The sequence below is a fragment of the Meriones unguiculatus genome, chromosome 3, assembly GCF_030254825.1.
Source record: "Meriones unguiculatus strain TT.TT164.6M chromosome 3, Bangor_MerUng_6.1, whole genome shotgun sequence".
In the NCBI taxonomy this organism is placed as follows: domain Eukaryota; kingdom Metazoa; phylum Chordata; class Mammalia; order Rodentia; family Muridae; genus Meriones; species Meriones unguiculatus.
Window position 1 is genome coordinate 177443384 of NC_083351.1, and position 25222 is coordinate 177468605.

The 25222-nt window shown below is 43.5% G+C and overlaps 1 protein-coding gene across 10 annotated transcripts in view; it reads right to left on the bottom strand.

Annotated features, from left to right (window-relative positions):
* Nucleotides 1-24642, bottom strand: part of Znf644 (zinc finger protein 644) — a 70900-nt gene extending 46258 nt beyond the window's left edge. For 3 of the 10 annotated variants that reach the window (XM_021637880.2, XM_060381087.1, XM_021637877.2), the window contains exon 1: nt 24097-24389. In XM_021637880.2, coding sequence (XP_021493555.2) covers nt 24097-24194 — 98 coding nt within the window. In that variant the 5' untranslated portion in view covers nt 24195-24389. The other 7 variants (XM_060381081.1, XM_021637878.2, XM_060381082.1 and 4 more) reach the window with 7 other exon arrangements.
* Between the last annotated feature and the right edge of the window lie 580 nt (nt 24643-25222).

Consider the following 25222-nt stretch of genomic DNA (forward strand, 5'->3'; position numbering starts at 1 on the left):
CTCGTAACCCCGTACCTCGTGCGAGCTCAGCAAGCGCAGCCAGGTTTTCTAACATGTTCCACTAGCACTGGGAGCCTGCATGCTTCCGAACAGCTCAAGGCTGAAGAAAGCAAGAAGGCTGCTTCACCTCTCTATGCTGCTTGTTCACTGCTATTAGATCAACTGAACCAAGCCGGCCAAAAGCTGATACGGCATACTGCAAACCTTTACTAAATTCTTTCATTCTAGCCTTTTGGGCACCTTTCCAAAATATAAACTCTTTTTTTTTTTTATCATTCCTACTTTGATATGCAACATTTAATAAAGTGTTCTACTTACCTAAATTTTGGCTTATTAACATCTTGATGCAAGAATAATCTCATCCAAAATTAAATCAAGCCTGAAACAAATACATGTAAAAACCATCACTTAGATTTTTTGTTTCATTTCAGGTAGGAAAAAAAAAACTATCTACAATACACTCTTTTAATTAAAAAGTGTAAGTTTATTTACTTCATAAAACACCTAAAAGTATTCAACAACTAACATGGCTAATTTAAATATCAACTAACTTTTCAAGGGAAGCAATAATCTATCCCAGCAAGAAACTTCAAAGTCTGGGGGCAGAAGGCCTGCTCGGTGACTCAAAGGCGCTTGCTTCTCCTAGGGAGGACCAAAGTTCAGTTCCCAGCACCCACAAGGCTGCAACTGTCTGTACTTCCAGGGCCTCTGATGCCCTCTTCTGAACTCTGTGGGCACTGCACACACGGTACATAAATAGGTACAGGAAGAACGCTCAGACAAATAAAATAAAAATCTTAAAAGAATCATAATTTGTAGTTCTTAAATTTTTTTTTTATGTAACTTACTTTCATCAACTTTAATAACATAACAAGGGTAATACTGGTCCTCAAACTATGGGTAATTAGTTCTGAACCCTTACAAGGATATTAAAGTCTGCAGATGGTCAGATCCCTTAGATAAGATGGCATAGTCTTGGGGTGCAACCTATGTGCACTCTTTCATGTACTTTAAGTCACTGCTTCAGCACCTCTAAAACTGATACAATGTGAACACTGTGGACATGGATGTTACATTATTTAGCGATGGACAATAAAACAAAGACAAGTGTATACACACTTGATACAAATACAATTTCCCCCAAATATTTCTAATACAGGGTTTGTTAAATTCATGGATGCAGAACCCAGGTATGAGGAAGGCTGAGTATTTATTAATAAAACACACTTGTATGTCAGGTGTTTACCTAATATTGTGTACAACCAAAATAAAGGATACATTAATAGACTATATCAACAATAATAACAGCTAACAGCAACTAAGTATAAAAGTATGTTAAACACCATTAGAGACTTTTATGATCAATCTTCTTCCTCAATTTAATAACACTTTTAATCCTAATAATCCACTAAAAATGGATTTACCAAAAATCTGTTTCTACCAATTCTGAAAACTGAGTGTTGTCTTACCCAAAATTCTATAATCTGCTCTCCTTACCTAAAGGCAATCTATTATTTTTAATATAATACTCTCAATGGAGGGGACGATACCAGCACACTTCCTCCAACTCTTAACCTAGTTTACTTCAACTGGGCCATCTTCAGACTTACTGGCTTAACTCTGCCCTTCCCAGAACTGCAATCATTTTACATTGGTTATCCTACACATACACAGCACTTTCTGCATTGCTCCATGTACATGCCATTCTAACCGTTTCCAGTTCCCAGGAGAGAACCCAAGACTCAGCTTTCAAGCATTTTCATATGTTGATTATCTATCTTCCCTACCCTCTACTCTCTTTAACTTTGCAAATATCTTTTTACCTGGCAGCCATCCTCACAGACTGGTTTTTAATCCCATCAGCTGTATTAAATAGGGCTGTATCAATTATTTAACTGAATTGTGAAACCTGTGTGATTCTAAAGTAGAGAAGGTCATTTGCTTGTTTTTCTGACCTACAGTATGAACAAATTGGAGACATAAACTCCCTTACTTCAGTATAGTACTTCAACTTGCTGGCACAATTTTTGCATTTTGGTTTTGTTTGTTTTTGGTTTGCTTTTTCAAAAAAGGGCCTTCCTAAGTAGTCCTGGCTGTCTTGAAACTCACTCAATAGACCAGGCTGACCTTGAACTCAGAGATCTGTCTGCCTCTGCCTCCCGAGCACCGAGCACTGGAACTACGGGTGTGTGCCATCAGGCCCGACTAGCACAATTTAAAACAGAAGCAATGCAGAGTGAATAAAAGATTCAAATTTTGGAATTCCAAGATGTGATAGATGTAAAATAACCAAGTGAAACTCAGACATGAACTCAGTGGCTGGCTCTTTGATCACCTCCCCCTGAGGGGGGTCCAGCCTTACCAACCCACAGAGGAAGACAATGCAGCCAGTCCTGATGAGACCTGATAGACTAGGGTCAGAAGGAAGGGGAGAAGGACCTCCTCTATCAGTGGACTGGGGAGGGGCATGGGAGGAGAAAAGGGAGGGTGAGATTGAGAGGGGTTGAGGGAGGGGGTTACAACTGGGCTACAAAGTGGATCAAATGTAATTAGATAAATGAATAAATAAATAACAGAAAAAATTCACTTGCATTTCTGGACATATCAACACTAAGAAATAACTACATCCCTTCACAACCACAGATGACCACAGTCAGCCAAGAGCCGCCTTCTCTGAGTCAGTTCGTTCATCAAGACCAGGATTTAGGCAGTGAGGGGTTCTAGCCCTACAGAAAGTTTGTAAACCACAAATCCTACACCAATGATAGTATTAAGCAGGAAAGACTGGAAGAGACCAAAAAATACAGTTTGGGCACAAGTGATGCCAATACTCTGGACAAGAGGTTCTGACTCTGCGGATTTTCTGTTCAGACTATGTGGCTCTGACATTGCCCTTCCTGCTTTTGTGGGGTCCACATGGAGACCTGCACATCTCTCTGAGAAGTGGCATATTTCCAGAGGTGATGTTGGTCCAGAGACCACACTGAAAAAACACAAATCTACATTCCTGCAATGTCTGGTTGAGAACACTCTCTGCTCCCCAATGCCTTGCCTAGAACTGTCACAGACCTTTCACAAACAAAATGCAACAATATTCAAAGTCCACTCTAAGTTTCTGCATGGCTAAAGCATGGTCTGCAAGAATCTCCGCATAAGATTCTGCCACCTCTGTGTGTGGTCTCCTACAGGAAACCTGCCTTGAGGGGTAAGACGGACAGTTTGGCCCGTTATACCAGGAAGTCAGCAGACCCTGACAAGATGAAGCAGTCTCGCCCAGCTAAGGTGTTTACGGCACCCACATAGGAAGTCGGTAGCTACTGCTAGGAGCAGAGGATGCTGATATGAAGATGTATGGCAGAGACAGCAACACATCTACACTCCAGATGCACAAAGCTTTGGAAACAATCTCTCCAGGGTGTGATGGACTTTGACAACCATTCCGCCGGCTGGGGGTGCAGATTATCCTGGATTATCTGAGTGCGTCCTAGTGAAAGCACACATAGCTGTGTGCGGAGGCAGGAAGAAGTCAGACTTGCACAGGGGACAGGGGAGGACATGGCACAGAAGTCTGCGAGTGGGGAAAGACAGACACAAGCAGGGACACCACCACAGCCTTGTGAAGGGGCAACAGCCAGCTGCTGAGAGCCCCCTCAAGAAGAGGTGCCAAACACGGACCCTGGACCTACAACGACAACTGCCCCTCGGCATCACTAGGCAGTGAACACACACGTATACTCACACATGTACTCACACACAGACATGGCACTAGACCTACAACCTCACACATACAGAAATACTGAGCTACATCCCCAGCTGGTTTGGGTTTATTGCTGGCTCCTCCTCCCCACCCCCCAGCTTTTCAGACAAGAATCTCGTAAGTTCCTCAGGCTGGCCTTGAACTTGCCACCTTGGGCCCCAGCCTCCTGAAAAGCTATAGTCAGACTCAGCCTCCAAATGTCCTGTGTGGAAGGCCTGAGACAGTGTGACTGTGTGTGGAGGACAGCACCTCGGGGCAGATAATGAGCAGGGCCCTAAGATGAGTCTGCAGGCTAGCTCGATGAGCGTCCTCGAGAAGGGAGACCTGCGCACGGGAGGAAGGGCTGGCTCCCCTCAAGAGAGGCCTCAGTGCAAGAAACACGTGCACTGCCCATCACCTTCCAGCCTCCATCAGGGAGGTGTGTTATCAAGGTAGCCCGAGAGGACTACTATACACAGGATACACATGTAAGTCTGCTTAAGTACACATGAAAAACTCTTAAAGTATTAAATTTCATTATGTACATGTACCACAATAAAAGAAAAAAGATTCAATACAAATGAAGTAGCTCCTACTATTCTTTTATCCTGTTCTATTCAAAATCAGGAAAAAAAAAAAAAACCTTTCCAAGTGCATCTGTGCACCCAAAATCACACCAGCACATTTTAGAAACATGTTTTTTTTTTTAATTTGTTTTTAGTTAACAAATAACATTTATACACATACTGTCAGGCAGTGGTGGCACACACCTTTAACCCCAGTCTTTGGAAGGCAGAGACAGGCAAATGTCTGAGTCTGAGGCCAGCCTGGTCTACAAAGAGAGAGTCCTAGGACAGACAGGGCTACACAGAGAGACCCTGTTTCAAAAAACCAAAACCAAGAGCAAACAAACAAAAAGATCATGCATATAAGTGATCCGGTAAATGTCTGACCTGGCACACTGTCAGATGACAAAATTACACTAAGAAATCACCACAGTCTTAGGTTGGGTGCTCAAACACTGAGTCTACTCTTGGAAATTCTGAGGTGCACGGGGCATTGTTATCAGTCAGCATTCTGGGTAACACTGCATCCCTTATTCTAACATAACTTCATGCTCTTTCATCAATAGTCAACGTTTCCCCAGCTCTTCTACACCCAGCCCAAGGCACACCCCACTCTCCCGCTCACACACGGGAGGTCGTGTGGGGCTGTCTTTTCAGCGGCTCCTTTCACTCTGCGTCTATCCACGCTGTCTCAGGTGACACAGCTCTCTTCTTCTGTTTGCACACATGTCCTTACTCATCTACCTGCTGATGGACGGCTGCCGTCCATCCGTCCATCTAACTGTGCTAATCAGTACTGCAACACACTTGGGGCAGAGAGCTCTTTGCACACTTGATTTCAATTCCTGTGGAAATACACGCGGAAGTGGGGCGGCTGGCCTTCGCTGGTAATTCTGTTCTGGTTCCCCTACTCTATGCTCTTCTCCTGAGGCTCTATTAATCACACTCCCACTGCAGGGCACAAGCATCCACTTTTCTCTGCACCCTTACCAAAAAAAAACACCAGTTACCGTCAACTATTCCTGCTATTTTCAAAGGACCATGTAAGGCAGTGTCACAGGCACTTTCAAGGTCACACCTAACCAGAAACAGAAGAATACTTCTACATAAGCACTAGAAAGGGATAGAGAAAAGAGGAAAGCAAGAGCAGGCACCATGGCTAGTTTCCCTCAGCAAGGTCTGGGAAAGGACTCAAAGCTGTCATATATAATCTTCCTAACAGCCCACACCATATTCTAACCACAAGATCTTCTAACGTCGCTAGCACATCACTAGCCAAAACTTCTCAAAAGTATTAAGGTCATTAAAAGCATGAGGAGGAGGAGTCTATGGAAAAATGACCACCAATGTTAGCTGCTACACTGAACAGAAAAGGAATAAGAAGAAGATAAAAAAAAAAAAAAAAAAGAAACTGATGTGAAAAGCTCTTGGAGACTAGTATGAAACACAGTGAGCAAGTGAGCAACAAATCAGAAAACCCACAGCTGAACGCATGCTTAAAACCTAACTACTCGGGACAAGAGGCTGCGGTTAACAGAATAGGCCGCTTTGCCAGAGTTCAGTTCCTGGCACCAGGTTAGGTGACTCACAACAAGCTCTAGGGGAAACAGTGCCCTCTTCTGGACTCTGTAGGCACCTATACTCACAAATGCACATAGCCATACACAGACACAGTATATACGCATAATCAAAAATAAATCATATGCCAAAACTTCGCCACAAAAGTAAAACCTCTGGATAATCCGTAACCATTGAAGGAGATTAGGTGGTACTGTGGTTTGAAGGTGAGCTATCTCTCAACTGCTTATGCTTTGAAGACTTGGTCTCCAGGTAGTAATACTATTTTTCAAGGCTGTGAAACCTTCATTTTGTGGAGCCCAACTGTCGGAAGCAGGTCAGGTGGAGTGGGCCTCTGAAACTTATGGGAACCTCGTTCTTGCCACAAACCACCCTGCCATGAACTCAGCAGCTAGACTGAAAAACCTCTAAAATCATGGGCCGGATTAACCCTTTCCACCCTAATGCTGCTCTTGTCAAGTACTTTGGTCCACAGACACATGAATGGCACAGATGCAGTTATTAGGAACTTTCAGCTAAGGAGCTAGAGAGACAGCTCAGTGACTCAGAGCACTTGGCACTCTTGCAGAGGATTCAGGTTCAATTCTTAGCACGCACTGGGAATTAGTGAGTTAGTGGCTCACAACCATCTAACTCCAGCTCAGGGGATCTGACACCTTCTTCCAACCTCAGGGATGGACACACATACATGTAAGCAAACACTAACACATTAAGACTTTAAGTCTTTAAAAATCATTTCCAACTAAGTAGCAGACAGCCTCTCTAGAGAATTCTACCAAACACTTAAAAAAGAGTTAATATCAATCATACTCAACTCTTCCAAAGAATTGAAGAATACTTCAAACTCACTCTATGAGGCAGTATCTTGAAACCAAATCAAGACAAAAGCACAAGAAGAAAACACATATAGCATCTCTAGTGAAGGATACAAATAACGTGAACAAAACTGGCAAAACAAATCCAACAGCACAGTAATGAAGAATGTGCTGCGACCAAGTGAGTCATATTCCTGGAAGCAAGGACAGCTCAACACAAGGGCAAGCAATGAAATCAACAGCAGTGAGGGGCAGGGATGGGGCTCAGCTTTATCTCAGTGGATGCACAAAACCTACACAACAAACTCAGCACTGCTTTATTATAAACCTAAGTATGAAAACACGTCAAGCTAAAAAAAAAAAAAAATGAACAATTAAGGGGTACCCAACACTGTAGGGTGATGCTGTCGACTACAAACAAGTGTGGCAACATTCGCGGCTATCCTGGACACTTGTCCACAGACCACAGATGGGACATGATTACATACAGAAAAAGCCCACAAAAAACACATACAAGAGTAAAACACTGGAAGTTTTTAAGATAAGGAACATAATAAATGATAATAATTAAAAAAAAAAAGATCAGGAGCAAAATTTCCCATTCTTACCATTCCCATCCAACATAGCACTATAAAATATTACATGACAATTACGTAAATAATAAAATTCAGATAGAAAAGGGAACGCTTTCTCTGCCTATAGATGATGATGACACTAAATGAAGATGACTCTAAAGAGTCCAAAATAAAATCTTGTTGCTACCAATTAACACACTGAGCAATGTAGCAGACTCCAAAGTACACTCAACACATTAAAAACGCCCAATATTTATATATACAACAATGATCGAAAAAAAAAAAACGAGAAAACAATTTCATTTATAATAGCATAAAAATATTTAGGCATTAACCAAGAAAAAATGTACTATAAAAATCACAATAGTGATTTTTTATTAAAGACATGAATAAACATATAAAGCTAAAATAGCAAAATCACATAAAGCAATCTACAATAAATGCAATCCCTATCAAAAATCTCATGAGTTTTGTAGAAATAGAAATAGCCACCTGAATGTAGTTCAAGACCCCAAAGAGCCAAGACAATCCTGAATAAAAGCAATGAGGCTGGAAACTTAACACTTTATGATTACAAGAGTAAAAATCATTATTATGAACAGACTAGAATCATGACTTAATCGACAAACCCATGAAACCCACTATAACCAACAACCCAGAGAAACCCTAACACAGGCTAACTGGTATTTCATAAAGGCAGCATGAATACAAAAGAGGGAAAAACATCTCTTCAAAAAATGATCTTAGTAAAACCCAATATCCACATGCAAAACAGACAATTCACACCACATACAAAAATTAACTCAAAATGGATAAAAATCAAAACATATGATGTAAAAACATGAAACTCCCATTTAAAAAAACTAGAGGAAAAGTTTCAGGGCATTGGCCACGATTCCCTGATTCAACACCAAAAGAAGTCAACACTGGCAGACAGGACTTCCTCAACTCAAGACTTTCCCATCTCACCCAAACAATAATGGAATGGGAGAGCAGGGTGTTACAATCTAACTACACAGAAGACTTACAGCAAGTAACAAATGACCTCACTCTTTTATGGGTAAAGGATTTGAAAAACTAATTCCCTAAAGACAAATAAAAAAGAGACCTACAAAAAGATTTTCAACATCATTTATTATAGAAAAATACAGCTGAAAACTATATTATGCTCCCCCAGTCCGTAGGATGGCTACAGGTGACTATTCTGAACAATAGCAATACCGAAAAAAAAGTCTACTATTATAAATAGTATAATATAAACATACTAATTATTTATAACATAATAAATATACTACTGATATAAACATATATAAAATTAGCATGTGATAGGTAAGTGCATAGGTAAAAATTTCAAAGCAGAACTTCATGTATTTGCATACCCGTATCTATAGTAACATTATCCACAGTACTCATTCTATGGAAGCAACTCATCAGTCCATTAATGGATACATTAATAAAGATTATATATTACTATATATAGTGAAATACCATATTGTCTTCAAAAGTTCCATACACAAGTCATATATAAGAACATTATGAATGGGCTGGAAAGCCAGCTAGCAGTTAAGAGCCCTGGCTGCTCTTCCAGAGGACCTGGGTTCAATTCCCAGCACCCACGTGGCAGCTCACAACTGTCTGTAACTCCAGTTCCAGGGAATGTGACACCCTCACAGACATACACACAGTCAAACACCAATGTACATAAAAATAAATTTAAAAAAATTAAAAACATGGATGAAACTTGAGGGCCTTATTCTAACTGAAATAAAACTAGAACCTTATGATTCTACTTTTGTAAAATATCTAGTCACAACCACAGTAACAGAAAGATGGTTATCAAAATCCAAACGGAGAATGGACACACACACACACACACACACACACACACACGCGCGCGCGCGCGCCTGTGCCTAGCCATGATAGTTATGCAACCATACCTGGAAACCAGTCAATCCTGAAAGTCAACCCAAAAGAAGAGAATGAAGACTGCCCTTGTCTCAAAAAGAACCAGAAATCATGCTCATTCCCTTCAGACAGAAAATAGGATAATTTAGGTAATAGTACAAAAGGGGATCCTGACTCAGTAGAAAAAGAAATACTGAATGACAGGGTATTTAAAAAGTAGAATAAAAGGGGGCTAGAAATGGGAGAATTTCAGAGGATTACAAGGCACAAACTCTGGAGGACACTCAGCACTCAGCTGGCCTCAGGTACTAAGTCACCAACTGACTAATGATACAGGAGAACGTGCCCAAGTTAAATGCTAATGCTACATCACCATAAGACACCTCAACTCCACATATTCTGGAGGCTTGCAGGGCCTGTAAGCCACCCTCCAGGGGCATAAAACAGGCTACAGGTGTGTGCTTTATCGCCTGTTAGCACTTTCAATAACAAAATAACCCTACTACAAAATAGGCAGAAGATCTGAAGTAGATTTTGACTTCACTCAGGAATGACTAAGGATATGAAAAGATACACGGTACCCTGTGTCGCTAGCTAGTAGGAACACTATGCTACGCAACTGTTAAAGCAATCAAACTAAGCATTGGTGAAGTAGATGTCTGAATTTCAAAATAATTATGCTGTGTAAAAAACTCCATGCAGAAGAATTCTGGTTTTATTTAATAGGAAATTTAATAAAACCTGAATATGCAAACTATCCCATAAATGACAAAGTGCAATGTCTTTTTGTGTCAAATGTCAAAATGTGTCCAGGAATTCACAGGGCAGTACAACAGGAAAGGACTGCTGTGATGGGACAGAAAAACTCCCAAAGTAAAGGGCAGGCGTGTTCATTAGCAGGACAGAGTGGAAATTTCATGGTGTCTATAGCTACCAGATCTGTTCAAATTAGTTTTAAATGTATGGCTTGACACTTATTTCTCCATAACTTAAAATAGTCAGAACATGCCAAATTTTAATCTAAGAAAACTTCCTATTCAAATAAGATTAGAACAGTAATAAATTAACTCAAATAACGTAATTGATAACCAAACAGGTGAAGTACAAATGAGCTCTCTCTCATAATTTGTAAGACAACTGGTAGAGAGTGTAATTCAACATATAAACAATGCTTCCAAAGTCTCCTAACATACTTTATTAGACAAGCCTAGTGGAATTATCTATACTATTAAATAGACAACACAAAATTCATGTTAAAGTACAATAAAAAATTAACCTACTTTTTAATAATTTATTTTTAGAGCAATGACTGATGTTTTGCCTGCATGTGTGTCTGTGTGAGGGTGTCGTATCCCCTGGAATTGGAATTACAGACAGTCGTGAGCTGCCATGTGGTGCTGGGAATTAACTGAACCCTGGTCCTCTGGGAGAGAACCCAGTGCTCACAATGGCCAGGCCGTCTATCCAGCCACAATTAACCTATTATCATAGGCTGAACCAAAACACAATTCAGGAGCTGAAGAGGTGGCTCACCAATTAAGAAGAGACTCCTTAAGCTGGAACGAACTGAACACCCCGCTCCCATGGTACTAGAAAGCACCATCCAAGCTTCTGGAGGGAGAGAACCAAGCCATACACATGAGCCATGTGTATGCCCATGAGCCACATCAACCACCAGCAGGGTACGGTGACATTATGGGAGCAGCAAAGGCACGCACCGTGGCAGTGACCAACAGCGCTCTGATAGAATTTAAGAGCCACCCAACAGGGGGGAATGTCCTGGAAACCCAGTCAACTACTCAGTGTTAGTGAACTCAGTTACTGGAGGAGAACCTAGTTACTGATTTACTAACCAGCAGACTCACCCACCATTGTCTACATATTTGTCCCTATATCCACAGGTGAGTGTGGTCCTCTCCCCTTCAAAAGACTTCTGTTTGCAACAGACACAGACCACACCACCACACCAATCAGAATGTAGAGACGTGAAGTCAAGCCCCAGCGGATACATCAACCAAACATCCCGCACCTACGGCTTGGGGAACTTTTCAGAAGAGGAGGCAGAAAGCCTGTAAAAGCCAGAGGGTCAGGGAGGTTGCTGTGGGATTGTCTCTAGTGATGTCAGAAGCTGCACCCATGTCTCACCAACATGGCTGCCAGAACATGAGCTGAACCAGGACGACACCAGCAGGCAGGCCAAAGTGGATGGAGAAAACTCAACTCTATAAGAACTATAGGCAACTGAGGAGCCAGGAACAGGACAGGTGGCCTTCCCAAAGAACAAGCACCAAGAACACCAACTGGTTCTCCAGTGCAGAATGGCCAACCTCGAAGATAACAGACAAGGACCAGTATACAGACTAAGTATATTTATGAATATAAATGTTTAATGTGTATGCAATAACAATTAGTGAAACAAAGAAATCACAAATTAAAAGAACAGGGAAGGGCATATGAGGGTTTGATGGGAGGAAAAGGAGAAATATAATTATAAGCTCAAAAATAAGATAAAAAAAAAAAGGACTGGCTTCTTTTCTAAAGGACCTGGGTTCTATTTCAATTACCCACCTACATGGCAACTCCCACCTATTTATCACTCCAGTTCTGAGGATCCAATGCCCTCTTCTGGGCTCCAAGGGTACTGTTTGCACATAGTACACAGACATACAGGCAGCCAAAGCACCCATACACATACACACACAAATAAAACACAATACAAACACAACGGCAGAACACAGCCTGTTTTCCGTACCACCTAACTGCAGTGAAAGCCACCAAGCGCTGGTCTTTCCCCAACCACAACAGTTCCTGAGCGGCTTGTGAGGATCTGCAGCAGGGTCCCGGGACATACACAACTCCATTCTTGTGGAATCCTGCTGCTGCCACTGCAACACTACTCTCCTGACATCTGGCAGGGTGTCTCGGCTGCCTTCCCCATCCCAGAACAGCCAGTCAGGAACTCCCTAAACCATGAGAGACAAGTCAGTCAGGAGTCACAGAGCCAGCGGCTCTCCTGCCCTGCTGCTGATAGCAGACTCAGGAACAAGCCTTGGCCAAAGCCAGAAACCCGGCCAGGCTGGCTTGCACACTCATTCTAACAGCATGTAACTCTATATCCTTACAGTCACACCCGATCTGAGCCTCTTTACAGTACCACAGCTCAAGACAAGGATGACGTGCAAACTGTGAAACTTTCTTGTTTAAAAAAAGAACATTAACTGCCGGACCTAACTCAAGACAGAAGAAATCTGAACAGACCTACCAGAAGACAGGGCTGGCTGAGTACATCTTCTCCAAAAGTCTAGAGAATTAGCATCACTCCCAAACTTTCAAAACCTACAACATTCCCTAACTGTCAGGACTAGTCACATAGCAAAAGCAGACAACTGGCAAGAGAAATTCAAATAGCCCTTACAAATCTACGTCACAAAATCACACTCTACAAATACCCCTAATCCAAAACTCTGAACTCTAAAGCTCAAGTACACAAAGTCTGGGGCATCTGATGGTCTGCTGGTAAATTCCACTTAAAACATTCAAAACAAAAAACATGTCTGACACAGCGTAAGCTCTGGCTCCAGGGTCTGAAGAGAGGGCTCAGCAGGTGAGACCACTTGCTGCTCTCCCAGAAAACCTTAGTTCAAGTCCCAATCCACATGTGGAAGCCTCTAAGGTCAAGGGTGTGTGCACACACACTTCATCACTGTTTCAGGAACGCCATTTGACCATGTCTAGCGTGCGATGGTTCCTCTTAGTTCAGCCATCATTCTTCACTTACCATGTGCCTTCCAGTAACCTCCTGAGGCAGACTGCATCTCAGGTAAAAATTCTAACCAGTTTTCAGCTTTTACGCCTGCTCCTACACGAAGAGTGCAAACGGGTAACTTACAAGTAACAGCTCTCCTTACCCCACTATCGATTGTTTTCCTATGCTGATTCACAATTCTTTTTATGAGCACTTGTGACCTTCCCTTTGTTTCTGGTGTCTAAAACTTCCACCTGGACATGTTTTCAAACCCTGAACATTCTGTAAGGCATGTCATCCTGGGGAATGACCACAGAGCCTGGGGCAGGCTCAGCAAGCATGCAGCACTGAGTCCCTGGCCCCCTGCACTTCCCACACACACTTTTGTTTTTTTGAGACATCACCTTGCTGTACCACCCAAGCTGACCTTGAACTAGTTCCGTAGCCCAGGCAGGCCTCAAATTTGCCATCCTGCTTCAGGTATGCACCAACAGCCTCCACAAACCTTTGTTGTGTAAACTCAACTGTTGCTCAACCACTTATCTCTTCCACTCATTTTCTCAGTCTGTAATTGTTTTCCCCATGCTAAACCTCCAAATGTGTTCTGATTTTATTTTCTCCATTGTACATTCCTTTCTACCCTGTATGGAAGATTTAACTTTATTGTCCAAACTTCTATTAAGTCTCTGAACTCCCAACTCTAATAAATGTCCAGTGCTCTCAACTTCCTGTTCTATTACGTCATTTCTAAATTTCTATGGCTATCCCTTGTTTTCTAAACACTGTCTTTTACAGCAGATTCCAAAGACACTGTTAACTTTTTATGGCTTTCCTGCAGTGTTTCTACTTCCTTCTTTATCATTGTGGACTTAATTTTCCTCGGTTCTAGGAACAAGTACTCTGTTAAGTTGCTTAGACACTGTCTGTGAGGAGGTGATGCATAGCAGGAGTCATTTACCTGGCTCTTCTCTTATCAACTGAGGTTTGTTTTTGTTTGTTTTCTCTTGTCACAACAACTTGCTATAAAAGGATGAATTTTCCTGACAGGAGAAGGCAGGCTGGTGTTGATTTTTAGTTCAGCATGTAGCTATCTGGTCTACCCTTCCTGAGTTTAGGTACCATGCCCTTACCTGAGCTGCACCTATTCTCTTCTACACGGATCTTCCAGCTCAGCCTAAGAGAAGAAATTTGAAGGTTAAAGATCTCATGAATGTTGCCTGTTCTCGACTTTTAACACACCATGCAGCCACTGACTCCTGACCAACTATAGCCCCTTCAGTGAGTACAGAGTCTCAGTAGTTCCTCATTCCCATCACTTAATACCAAGTTTTACTACACTACAGTGAAACAACATGCTCTACAGAATTTCTTCTGTATAAAAATCAGTCCTCAGCCGGGCATGGTGGTTCACTCCTGCAATCCCAGCACTCAAGGAGGCAGAGGCAGACGGATCTCTGAGTTCAAGACCAGCTTGGTCTACAAAGCTGTCCAGGACAGTCATAGCTACACTGAGAAACTGTCTCAAAAAAAAAAAAAAAAGTGCTCATAACCCATGAGCCATCTCTCCAGCCCCCAATATACAACTTTTAATAAAACAGAGAATTGCAGGAATTTGAGAAAATATGGACTCTCCTAGAACTGTTAGGAATAGTTTATTAAATAAAACAGTCCAGTCCCTAGTTATGGTTTAATGAAACAATTCCTCTTTTTTCATTCAACTGTTTTACTATAGAAGTATCATTTGTTTGCTTTAATGTTTTAGTATTATTTTACCATTTTTTGTTTTTATTGTTTATTATCATTTGTTAAAAGCACAGCAAGGCCAGGCAGAGTGACATAAGCCTTTAACTCCTGCTCAGGAGACATGTGTATTCCTGTGGCCAGGCCAGCCTAGTTTACACAGATTGTCTTAAAACAAACCAAAAGAACCAAACAAAACAAATCAGCACGTTTTTAATGAATAAGGAGCAGAAATCAATCTGGGCTAAGTCTCGGGTAACATCTGAAGGAGAACTGGTGAATCAGGCTTGGAAACAGGCCAGCCAGGAGGCAGTCAGACGATTTCCTGGCCACAGGGTGCTACCTAGAATGCCACCTGTACTTTAGCTAACAGCAGTGCTACCGGAAGACATTCACCCAACTGCACAGGACTTCTGAGGATGGGGAGTGCCTGCAATCAGCTCAGCGTCCTGGTGTCCCTCCATGCTGCTGCCTCTGCTCCTGCCTGTAGCCATTTTTCATTACTATTCAACTTACAGGTACCCACACCAGAGTAAGCTGGCCCGAGATCCTATTCCCACAGCTCAGAGGCCACAGGCAAAGAGAGCAGGGCTTCGGGAAAGCTGTGTCTGTGCTGACACGCTGAAATGGTCACTTTCTGGTGCCTCTTCTTGTCACTCATCTGATCTGCACAAGCTCCTAGGCTGAAGAATACACATAAAGCCTCTAGTTGCCAAGGAAAGCATCCTTTGCTTCAGCTGATTTGGGGGACTATAGGTAACTGAGACAGAGTCAAATTTAAATCTTTCCCATGTTTCTACAAGCTATTAAGGTGTTTCACATTCCTACCTTAAAACTGTAAACTCCATTTACTGCAAAGTTTCTCCACTGGTTCTTTTTAAAAGTAGAAAAAAATATTCAAATTTTATTATTCCTGTAATTTTCATGTCTTTCCTAATTCTATTTCAAGAATGATCTATACGTACACTTCTAGATGTTATAAAACATAATATATTTCAACTTAAAGAGTACTTAAAAATTCTAATGAAGGCTGGGCCTGTGGTGCATGCCTTTAATCCCAGCACTCAGGAGGCAGAGTCAGGAAGATCTCTGCATACCAGCCTGGTCTACCAAGGCAGGACAAGCAGCTACACAAAAGAACCCTGTCTCAAAAAAACAAAAAAAGGAACAAAAGAAGGGAGGGAGGGAGGGAGGCAGGAAGATAGGGAGGGAGAGAGGAAGGAGGGAAAGAGGAAATTCAAGTAAAGATAAATTAAACTCTAAAAACAAGTACCAAGCAGGGAATTAAATCTTTACCCATTTCCCCCAATGCTGAGCATGAGGTAAAGCTCTGCCAGTCATGAGGCCTGCTTTCATTCAACCTCTACTGCAGGGGTAAGTGTCTCAAGTGCTAAAGTCTTCAAAGTGAGTACCTAGTTAAGAACAGACACGCTTATAGCCCAGATCATTAACTGCAATTATTGCCTGTTTTTATATCAGATCTGATATCAATCTTACATCCTGACTAACATGCACCTTTTTTAATTAAAATTCAGCATCACATTCCATTGAACTAAAATATTCCATTCAACATCCAACCATTACAGTATAACTTTCTTGGGTTTGAATGTGGTTTTGGCTGGTTGGCTGGCTGGCTGGTGTTTTGAGAAAGGTCTCTCTGTAGCCCCAACTGTCCTAGAACTCACCATGTAGACCAGGCTGGTTTCAAGTGTTCTAACACCAAACTTAACCAAAGCTTAAGTCTATAGAAGACCTATGTATCTTAAGATTTTAATTCAAATGTAAACTTTTATCACCAACTAAGCTGTGGAGTAACAGAAAACAGTAACACTGCTCTACTTTGATGTGGTACATGGTATATTTACGTGTTCCTATGAGTGCCAGTGTTCAGGGCTGTGTGCCTATGGAAGCCAGAAATGTCCTGGAGCTTGTCCATCCAGCTAGACTCACACTGACCTGTGAGGGGACAACCCGATCTACCTGTCTCCTCAGCCATCCCCCCACCCACACAAGGAGGAACCCAAGGTTTCAAACATACAAATCTGTACTCAGCTTTTATCAAATTCAAGTTCTCACACTTGTGTTCCCCACTAAGCCATTTTTCCAGCACCAAGTAGTTTCAATTGGATTTAGCTCTGTGCTACACAATTAGGAGCCTCGGTATTACATATTGTCAATTTGGTTTACAAAATCCATCTTCCGCTGAGTGTGGTGGTACACGCCTTTAATCCCTGCCCTTGGGAAGCAGAGGCAAGATCTCTGTGAGCGTGAGGTTGGCTTGTTCTAACCTCACTGGACTGTGTGTTTGATGGCAACACTGAGGCATGTCTCATAAAACAAAAGCCTTTTTTTTTTTGATACTGTAACTCTCAACGCTATAGTTTTCAAATGTGCTCTGCATTTTGTGCTCCTGGCTCCTTTTTAATGTTTTGTTGGTTCCCGCCTGCTCGTGGAGGTAGGCTGCTCAGGCTCATGTACAATGCAAGTGTCACACATTTGAGTTTCAACTGGAAAGCGCAGCCTAACACCCACTGCAGTGAAAAGGCATTTTTGCATATTTTTTAAAAAAAAGCTTCCAAAAGTTAAAAAAATAATAAAGACGTGAAAGGTGGAGCATGCAATCACAGAAACAAGATGTTTCTGAAAACAAATTCAAATTTCTCAAAACTGAATTCACAAATGGTTATCAAACAACACACAGTAACATAAAACATGCTCCTCAGGTTTTCTATACATAGAACTCAGTCCAAAAGCTCAGTAGCAGTCTGATTATCTTATGCACTCCTAAGTCCAATACAAAAAAGAGAAAAAGAAACCTTTGTATAAAATCTTAACGTTTTCAAGTAGCAACATGGCCTTTCTTCACTGTGTAATCTACCCAAGTGTACATGAGCACTGGCCACCTACCCTAAGGAAATCCGGGAGATACAGTTAGCCTCCTCAAGACAAACTATGAAGTCCTCCAGGGGGATAGATTAAATACATTTATTCAAAACAAAAAACAAAAAACAAAATTCTTCACATGAAATACAAATTTTTATTCATTAGCTCAAACACATTGGTAACCTAAACGTTAATAAAACTTTTTATGGCAATTTCTACAGAATATACAAACATTCATTCTTCAAATTTGGGTATAATAAAACATAAAGCTACATATTTTCTTTACTTTATACCTTTACAACTCTTAAATCCTGTAGATTTCAGGGAAGAGGAAATTCACTCCACAGCACCAGTTTAACATTACACTGTAATAAGGCGTCCACTGCTTAGCACTAGTAACAGTGAGGTAATTACTGGTTCCAAATGAAGATAAAAAAAAATAAAACACTTTAAAAATCATCATCAACAATTGTATTTCTCCATTTCTTTCTTCTTCCTGTGGAGACGAGAGGTGAGTAAGAGGGTTGACAAGGGCTCACGTAGCCCAGGCTGGCCTTAGCCTTGTAGCCAGAAGACCTTCAACTCCCATGTTCTAACGGCTGGCACCGCCCTGTCAGCAATGCCATCTCGAGGCTTCACCATTCAGACCATGGGCAACAGCCTCCAAGGCAACACCCCAGGTGCTCTGGGTTAACAAATGCCAGCGTCCTTTTGCTTAACTTAAAAACAGTACAGTTTATTTCCGCCTCCACAACTACAGCATGAAATCCTCAAACACCTGACTAAGCAACCTGAAACCCTTCCAAGTTATCTACCAGCTACTATGAAGACTGCAGAAGGCATCGTGTACTGTACTGGGGTATCTGGCACACCTCTTGTCTGTGTGCATAGATAATGTCTGTTATCTGAGAGCAATGCAAACCTTTATATTCTAACTCCCAGTCACTACTCCGACCACTAGAGGGTTAGTAACCACTACAAACTGAGAAGCTCCTCTCCAGTCCTGACATAGACCACAATGGGATGGGGGTGGAAGAGTGAAAAAGTCACCACGCAAACTACCATCTGACAAAATAAAAAGGTCTCATCTCTAGGCTCAAGCTCAAACCTGGTGATCTGTTAACTATAATATTTTAAGTCTGAGGTATTTCCCTATATGCAAAATGAAAGCATGTGCCTCGTTAGCATTACAGAAATACATAACAGACAACTTAACTATTAATGTCATTACCATATTAAGGTGCTGGGAACAGGGAACTCTGTCAAGCAAGGAATGGTGCAAGCCTTGTGCCCAGCTCTTGGGTAGCGGCAGGAAGATCAAGATCACCCTCAGTTATATGAGGTGTTGGGGGCCAGCATAGACTACATAAAACCATTATGGGTGACTTTCCCGTACTTTTTAAATTGCTAAAAACAACTTTTAACATAAATGAAACATAGTATTTCATGTTCACATATCTCCTTGTCTGAAATAAAAATGTTACTATCTTGTTCAATTTTGCTTAGCTTAAGAATTTGTGTTTGTGATGAGGAAAGAGCAGAATATTAAAGAGGGGGAAATAATATCAAATATATGCACGTGGATGCTCAGGAAAGAGGAAAATGGGGAGAGACACTGCTCCATTCAGAGATTACAAGTCCTAGAAGGTCACATTTCCTGCCTGCCTGTTTGCTTGTTTTTAGGGGCGGTATTACACACATGTATATGGAGGCAAGAGGTCAGCCTCAAGTCTTCAGGAGCTCTCCATCTTTCCCTCTCACTGAACCTAAAACTCCAGATCCATAGCTTCAGGGATCTTATCTTTACCCGCCTCGCTCGTACTGTCTGACTCACGGGTACAAGCCTCAGCTGGCTTCTACATGGGTGCTGAGTAACTCTGGGTCCCCATGCTTGCAGAGCAGGCACCAACTAAGCCTTCTCCCTACCCTCCTCACTCTTAACCTAGGGCACACATGTGTGTACATATATATGTGTGCTACATCCCAACACACAACCAGCCCACCCCCTCTCCTCTAAGGATCACTGCCACATCATCAAAATTCTAAAGGACAGTAAGGAACTTGAGAGCATTGTAAACAAGGGCATCGACACTAAAAAGAACTCACACCAAGTACATCTGCCCATCCGCTTCTAGTCATCAAGCAGAGTACACTGGATTTTAACCTGGTTCCAGGTTTACTCTACAACCAAAGAAGGTCAACTTTCATACCTGCTCTAACAGTCTTTAGAACATTCCTCATTTTTGCAGACATGGCCTAAAAGTGAGACATTTACAAAAGCAAGCAATTCTAAAACCACCACCTGTGAAAATTCCAAGTCACTGTAGGAGAAAACAATGATAACTACTACTAATTAGGCAACACTTCCTGAGCAGCACAGGCCAAAAAGCCACCGCTACACAAATTCTACACTCTGGATGGTACTGTTGTGTCCACCTAGTGCTCACACTGCTGAATTTGAATACTGTTAGTTTCACCTGAAGGCTCACATTTCTAAACTTCTTCTCTTCCTGCCTCAACGGTGATTCTGTAGGAAAACTTACATACACAATTTCCATCTGTCAGTATTAGCAAATGCTGTCAGTTCCAACTCCAGCAAGGCTTTCTTCTACCTTCATAAACCACTTGCAATCAAACTGAGAAACTCTCCCTCTCCAGTTAGTGGTGGTCTGAAAGTACCAATTATATCTAACACTGTTAGGAAATTGAACAAACATCACGGAAGAAGATTAAAAAATGAAAGTAACTGAGTGAGGAGTGGTACTGTACACCTTGAACCCCAAGCAGAAGCTGCTAATCTCTGTAAGTTCTTGGCCAGCCTGGTTTACATAGTGAATTACAGGACAGCCAGGGCTATGTGGACAAACAAAACAAAACAAAACAAATTTCTTAATTCATTAACTATACAATATAGGTAAGCATGTTTGGTAAACGGCACTTTTATCCCAAGACTCACCCACCTTAGGTTGCTCTCATGCTATAAATGATGTATATGCTAAGAATGGCATAACACTCTAATCAACTTCAATTCCACCACAACCTAAGTGAAGAGAATTAAGCTTCATGGGATAAATCACGCATCTGCACTTTTACTTGCAAAACCACAGACCCAAGAATCCTAAAGGATTCCCTACAGATAGAAACGTCTGTCAAGGATTAGCAGAGGCAATTTCTCAAGACAAGCTAGCCTTAATCTAGTAGCCTCCCTCCACAGCCCCAACAAAGTCACTTTTTCTCCTGAAATCTCGGCATTTCTTCTGGAGTTAGAGCTAGCTACCTCACAGGGCTTCTTTGTTTTTCTTGTCAGTGTCACTCACCTGGGAGAGGGTATGGGAAGGAAGGGAGTGGAGGGGGCAACTGGCATGGCCAAGGGTTGGTCTTCCTCTATCCATAACACACGAAGGCCTCAAATTCACAGTCCTGTCTCAGCTACAACAGTGAAAGACTACACTGTGGTTTCCAAGCCTGACATGTGTCTAGCCTCAGCAGATCTTCAACTGAAAACCAGAGAAGCACACAAGCCCCCACAACCATCCAAGGGGTCCAGGGGAAGTTCACACAAGCAACCTCACAGGCCAACTTTGCAGGGCTGAGAGAAAAAAAAAAAAAAAACAAACAGGGATGGAGAAACTGAGGCCTTAAGAAACAAGAAAACACCCTTTCACATGGACTCCATTCCCTAAAGCAAGAGTCAACTAAATGTGGTGTTCTACCCTCTGGCTCCTCCTGAGGCGCCTGTCTGTGTAAGAGAAGAGCGATGCTTTAGCCAACCAGCAGGGTGAGCTAGTGCTAGAATCAGTTATTTTCAAATCCTCCAAAGTCAATGGCATAAACAGCACTTATAAAAGCAGCTATCTCCGTCTGATCAACGCTAATCACAAACAGCTCTTTTACGACCACACCTCATGAAATGCTCAACGTTTGCGCTTTCCATGTACAAAACACAGCTCTAGTAGCCCAGATAAATGCAGAGAAACACTAAGACCTCATGAACAACCAAATTACAAAATCCACCGTTCACCTCCATGTTTGATTTCCAAAGTCACCAATTTAAAGTTGTTCTTGTTAATTTTCTAAAAGGCCTTCGAGGAGCTCAGAGTGTTCCAGGTTCAGACGGACCACTGGCAAGCCCTTCCCGGCGACGGGGCTCTTAGCCAGCAGAACTGCCCTCCAGAGTCACACACCACTACTCCTACAGTTAGCATGACAGACACGCCACCATTTTGTGTCTCTGGAGTTTTTTAGTCCTTTTGCTAACCAAACTCTCCTAGAACGTGAATAAACTAAAAAACCTGGAAAGCATTTAAGGTATGCAGGTGACATTCACTTTATAATTACAAATAACCTCAAAGTAACCCTAATTACCACAAGACTATGTGTAATTAAGCCTATTTAGTGTTGAAAATTACAAACTAGCCTTGCAACCCTCTTGGGGGAAAAAAATCAGTACTTTCAAAAGCACTTTATATGACCAATACAAGCCTTACAAGTATCACCATGAACCCCCATCATCGATGACTTTACCATTTGTTGCATTTATTAAGATGTGTACTAGTAATAGCTGGTCTTAATGTCATTTTATACAGTAGGCATATTTTTTATTTGTCCAACCAAACAACATTACAAAATCAAAGGTACTAGCATGGTTTCCAACACCTATTTCATCTCTTAGCCTTTTCCAGCAATAATGTCAGTTATCTAGCACTTTTCAGGTTTACTTATCAAGCACATGTGTTCTGTTTTTAATTTTTACATTTCTGGGTCAAGTCTGCTTTGGAAAAAAAATCTCAAAATTCATACATAAGCAGCACTCACTGCTACAAAATTATGTAACATTAAACTTGTCACAAATCTCACTAATGACACTTTAACTAACAGGTATACTCAGTAATACCCTTTGTTTTTAAAACAGCTACCAGTCGCTAACAAAACTAAAACAGTAGTTAAAAGGCCATCTTCCATCACACCACTAGTTAACTCATCCTCAATATATTGGTAAGAGAATGGGTGAGTGGTTTTAGCAGTCTTCCTTTGTGAAAGTGTATGATCCAGGGAATGCATCTGACTGCTAACGTACCTCCTGCTAATACAAAACTGTTCTGTATCTGAAGGAAAGCTAAGAGTGGGAAGACACAGACCTGGAAAGAAAGAAGGAAAACTAAAGTTTTAAGTAATGTTTTAAAGTTCAAAGTTAATGATCTAAATGTGCTTTAATATTCCTTCATGTAATTATATTAATGGCAAATACAAGGGACCAGCTCTTTGGAAATTCACACTTCAGTATCAGCTGCTTGCAACACACTGCATGACGTAAATGCAGTATGAAGTGCTTAAAACAGCCATAATGTTAACAGCAGCATACAAACCACTGCGTTAGTGCCAGGCATCCGGGCTTGATCACTCTACACAGTCTACACTGAGCTCTAATTCCATTAGAGAATATCCATTTCTTTCTTAGCAAACCTACCCGAAACACAGTACTGCTGACATCAAGCTTCCTCGATACTTACACATGGCACTGAAGCAGGCTTTCTTGCTTTGGGAAACTTTGGTTGTTTAGGTTCTGAAACACTTTCCTTCGTGGGACCGAAATCAACTAAACTAATACATCCCCCATATGCAGCAAACTTGGCATCAATCAGGATTGGCCAGAACAGATGATGGCGTTTTGGCATTTCTGTGGAAATTAACTTGTACACGCAACAGAACCAAAGTTTCAGGGCCCCAAGCCATGGGTATGTCCTCGTCGAGTTTATCACGTAAAATCTGAAATCTAATTTAAGCTTTATAACAACGCTTTCTGTGTCAGTGTTACTTTAAACAGTTGAAGAAAACTTTTCCACTAATGTCGCTAAACCACGGATGGATCCCAACACGAGAGTCGTCTGTGGAAGTCTCGCACCAAGAAACCACCCAAGTTTCCAATCACGGGGAAGGGTCTGGGGCAACTCATCTTCGCGTTCTCGGGAGAACTGGACGGAGCACACCTGTTTTCCTCTGGCCGAGATTAAGCTCCCAGGGACACAAGGGCCAGGGAATCAGACCTGGAGAGGCAAAGAGCTTTAGCTGGACACCCACCAAGCCCGCGCCACCCAACGCTCCGAGCGACCTGCTGGCTCTCCTTCCGTTTTACCTCTCCGAGTTACTTCCCGGGCACTAAGCGGCACAAGATGTTGCAGAGCAGTGGGAAGGAGGGGGGAAGGCTCTGCGGTCTCGTCCCAAAGTCCGGGGAGGGGTGTGGACAGTTCTCGCCGGAGCCGGAGCTCCAGGCCCGGACGGAGCAGCCGCGCGCCAAGCGCCGGCCCTCGGCCCCCGGGCCGCCCCGTTAGCCGGGGCGTGACGACGGCGACCGCGGGGCTGCCCCGCGCTCCGGCCCGCGGCCCCCTTCCCCCTACCGCTCACTGGCTGCCGCGCGGCATGTGACTCCACGCCAGCCCCGGGTCCGGAGCCCGGCTCGGCCCCTTTGTGTCCGCCGCCGGATCCGCCGGCGCGGGAGCGGAAGGGCCCCCCACCCGCCGCCGAGTCCCGCCCCGCGGCGGCCGCCGCCGCTCACCTAAGGTTCCGGGGCCCCCCGCGGCCGCCGCCTCCCGGACCCCGCGGCCCAAGCTCCTTGTGCAGCGGCGACTCCGCCTCCTCGGCAGCCGCCGCCATCTTAGCCTGTGCGGCAAAACGCGTCCTCTCGGAGGGTCGGGAGCCGGCCGAGGGCGCAGCTCCCCGGGCCCGGGCAGCGCGGGCCGCGTCCCCCCGCGACGTCTTCCGCCACCCTCGGGCCCGCCACCGCCTCCGCCCGGACGCCCGGACCCCGGCCGGGGGCCTCCGCTAAGCCGACGACAGAACCAGACCCCCCGAAACTCACAGTTTGGTGCCGCGTGCGTCAAACCGGGGCGACGTTGGGAGCGCGCGGCGTCCCCGCGTCACACGCCGCCCTGCGCGCTCCTCGGCTCCAACGGCCCCCTCCGCCGCCCGCTTTGCGCCTCCGGCCTCGGCTCCCACGGCGCACGCGCGCGCCTTTCCCGCCTCTGCCTGGCCGCGGGCCGCCCGGGGAGGCCGAGGAGCGGCGCCCGGGACGTCGGGGCCGTCGGGGCGGCGCGCGGTGGCAGCCGGACCTCCAGGGGGCAGCGGGCAAGGCGCGCCGCGGTGGTCTGGTGCCAAGATGCACGCAAGGTCACCTCCCCCGGCGGTGACCTAATCCCTCCCGGGAAGGTTCCCGCCCCGCAGAAGGCACGCTCCAAATATGGTGGCGGCCAAACTCTGCAAGACCCAAGCGCCTGGAATGTCTAGGCCCCTTAGGGTGGAGTGCGACCATCTCCCGTGCCCACAGTCCCTAGTTGGCCAAAATCCGTCTCCTTTCCCACTGTGGAAGGAACCAGCTGAAGGACGCCACGCTTACCAGTCCTCACCTTGGAGTACTGGCAAAGAGAGGTTTGGGGATGGAAAACCGGCCGATTGGAAGGTGCAGGGTGGTCACACAAAGCATCAGGACTAGCCACTCAGTTACCCAGTCAGAAACACCTTGAAGAAGCCCAGGATTTGGGCTGCTTGGACTCTGCCAGGACAGTTTCTGAGTGGTGGAACGAACATGCCTTGATTATCCGCATTGGAGTCACACAAAGAAACATCTGAAATGCTGCTTGACTCTTCAGATAATCAATAGTTTCCCCAGAGGGTCTTCTAAATCC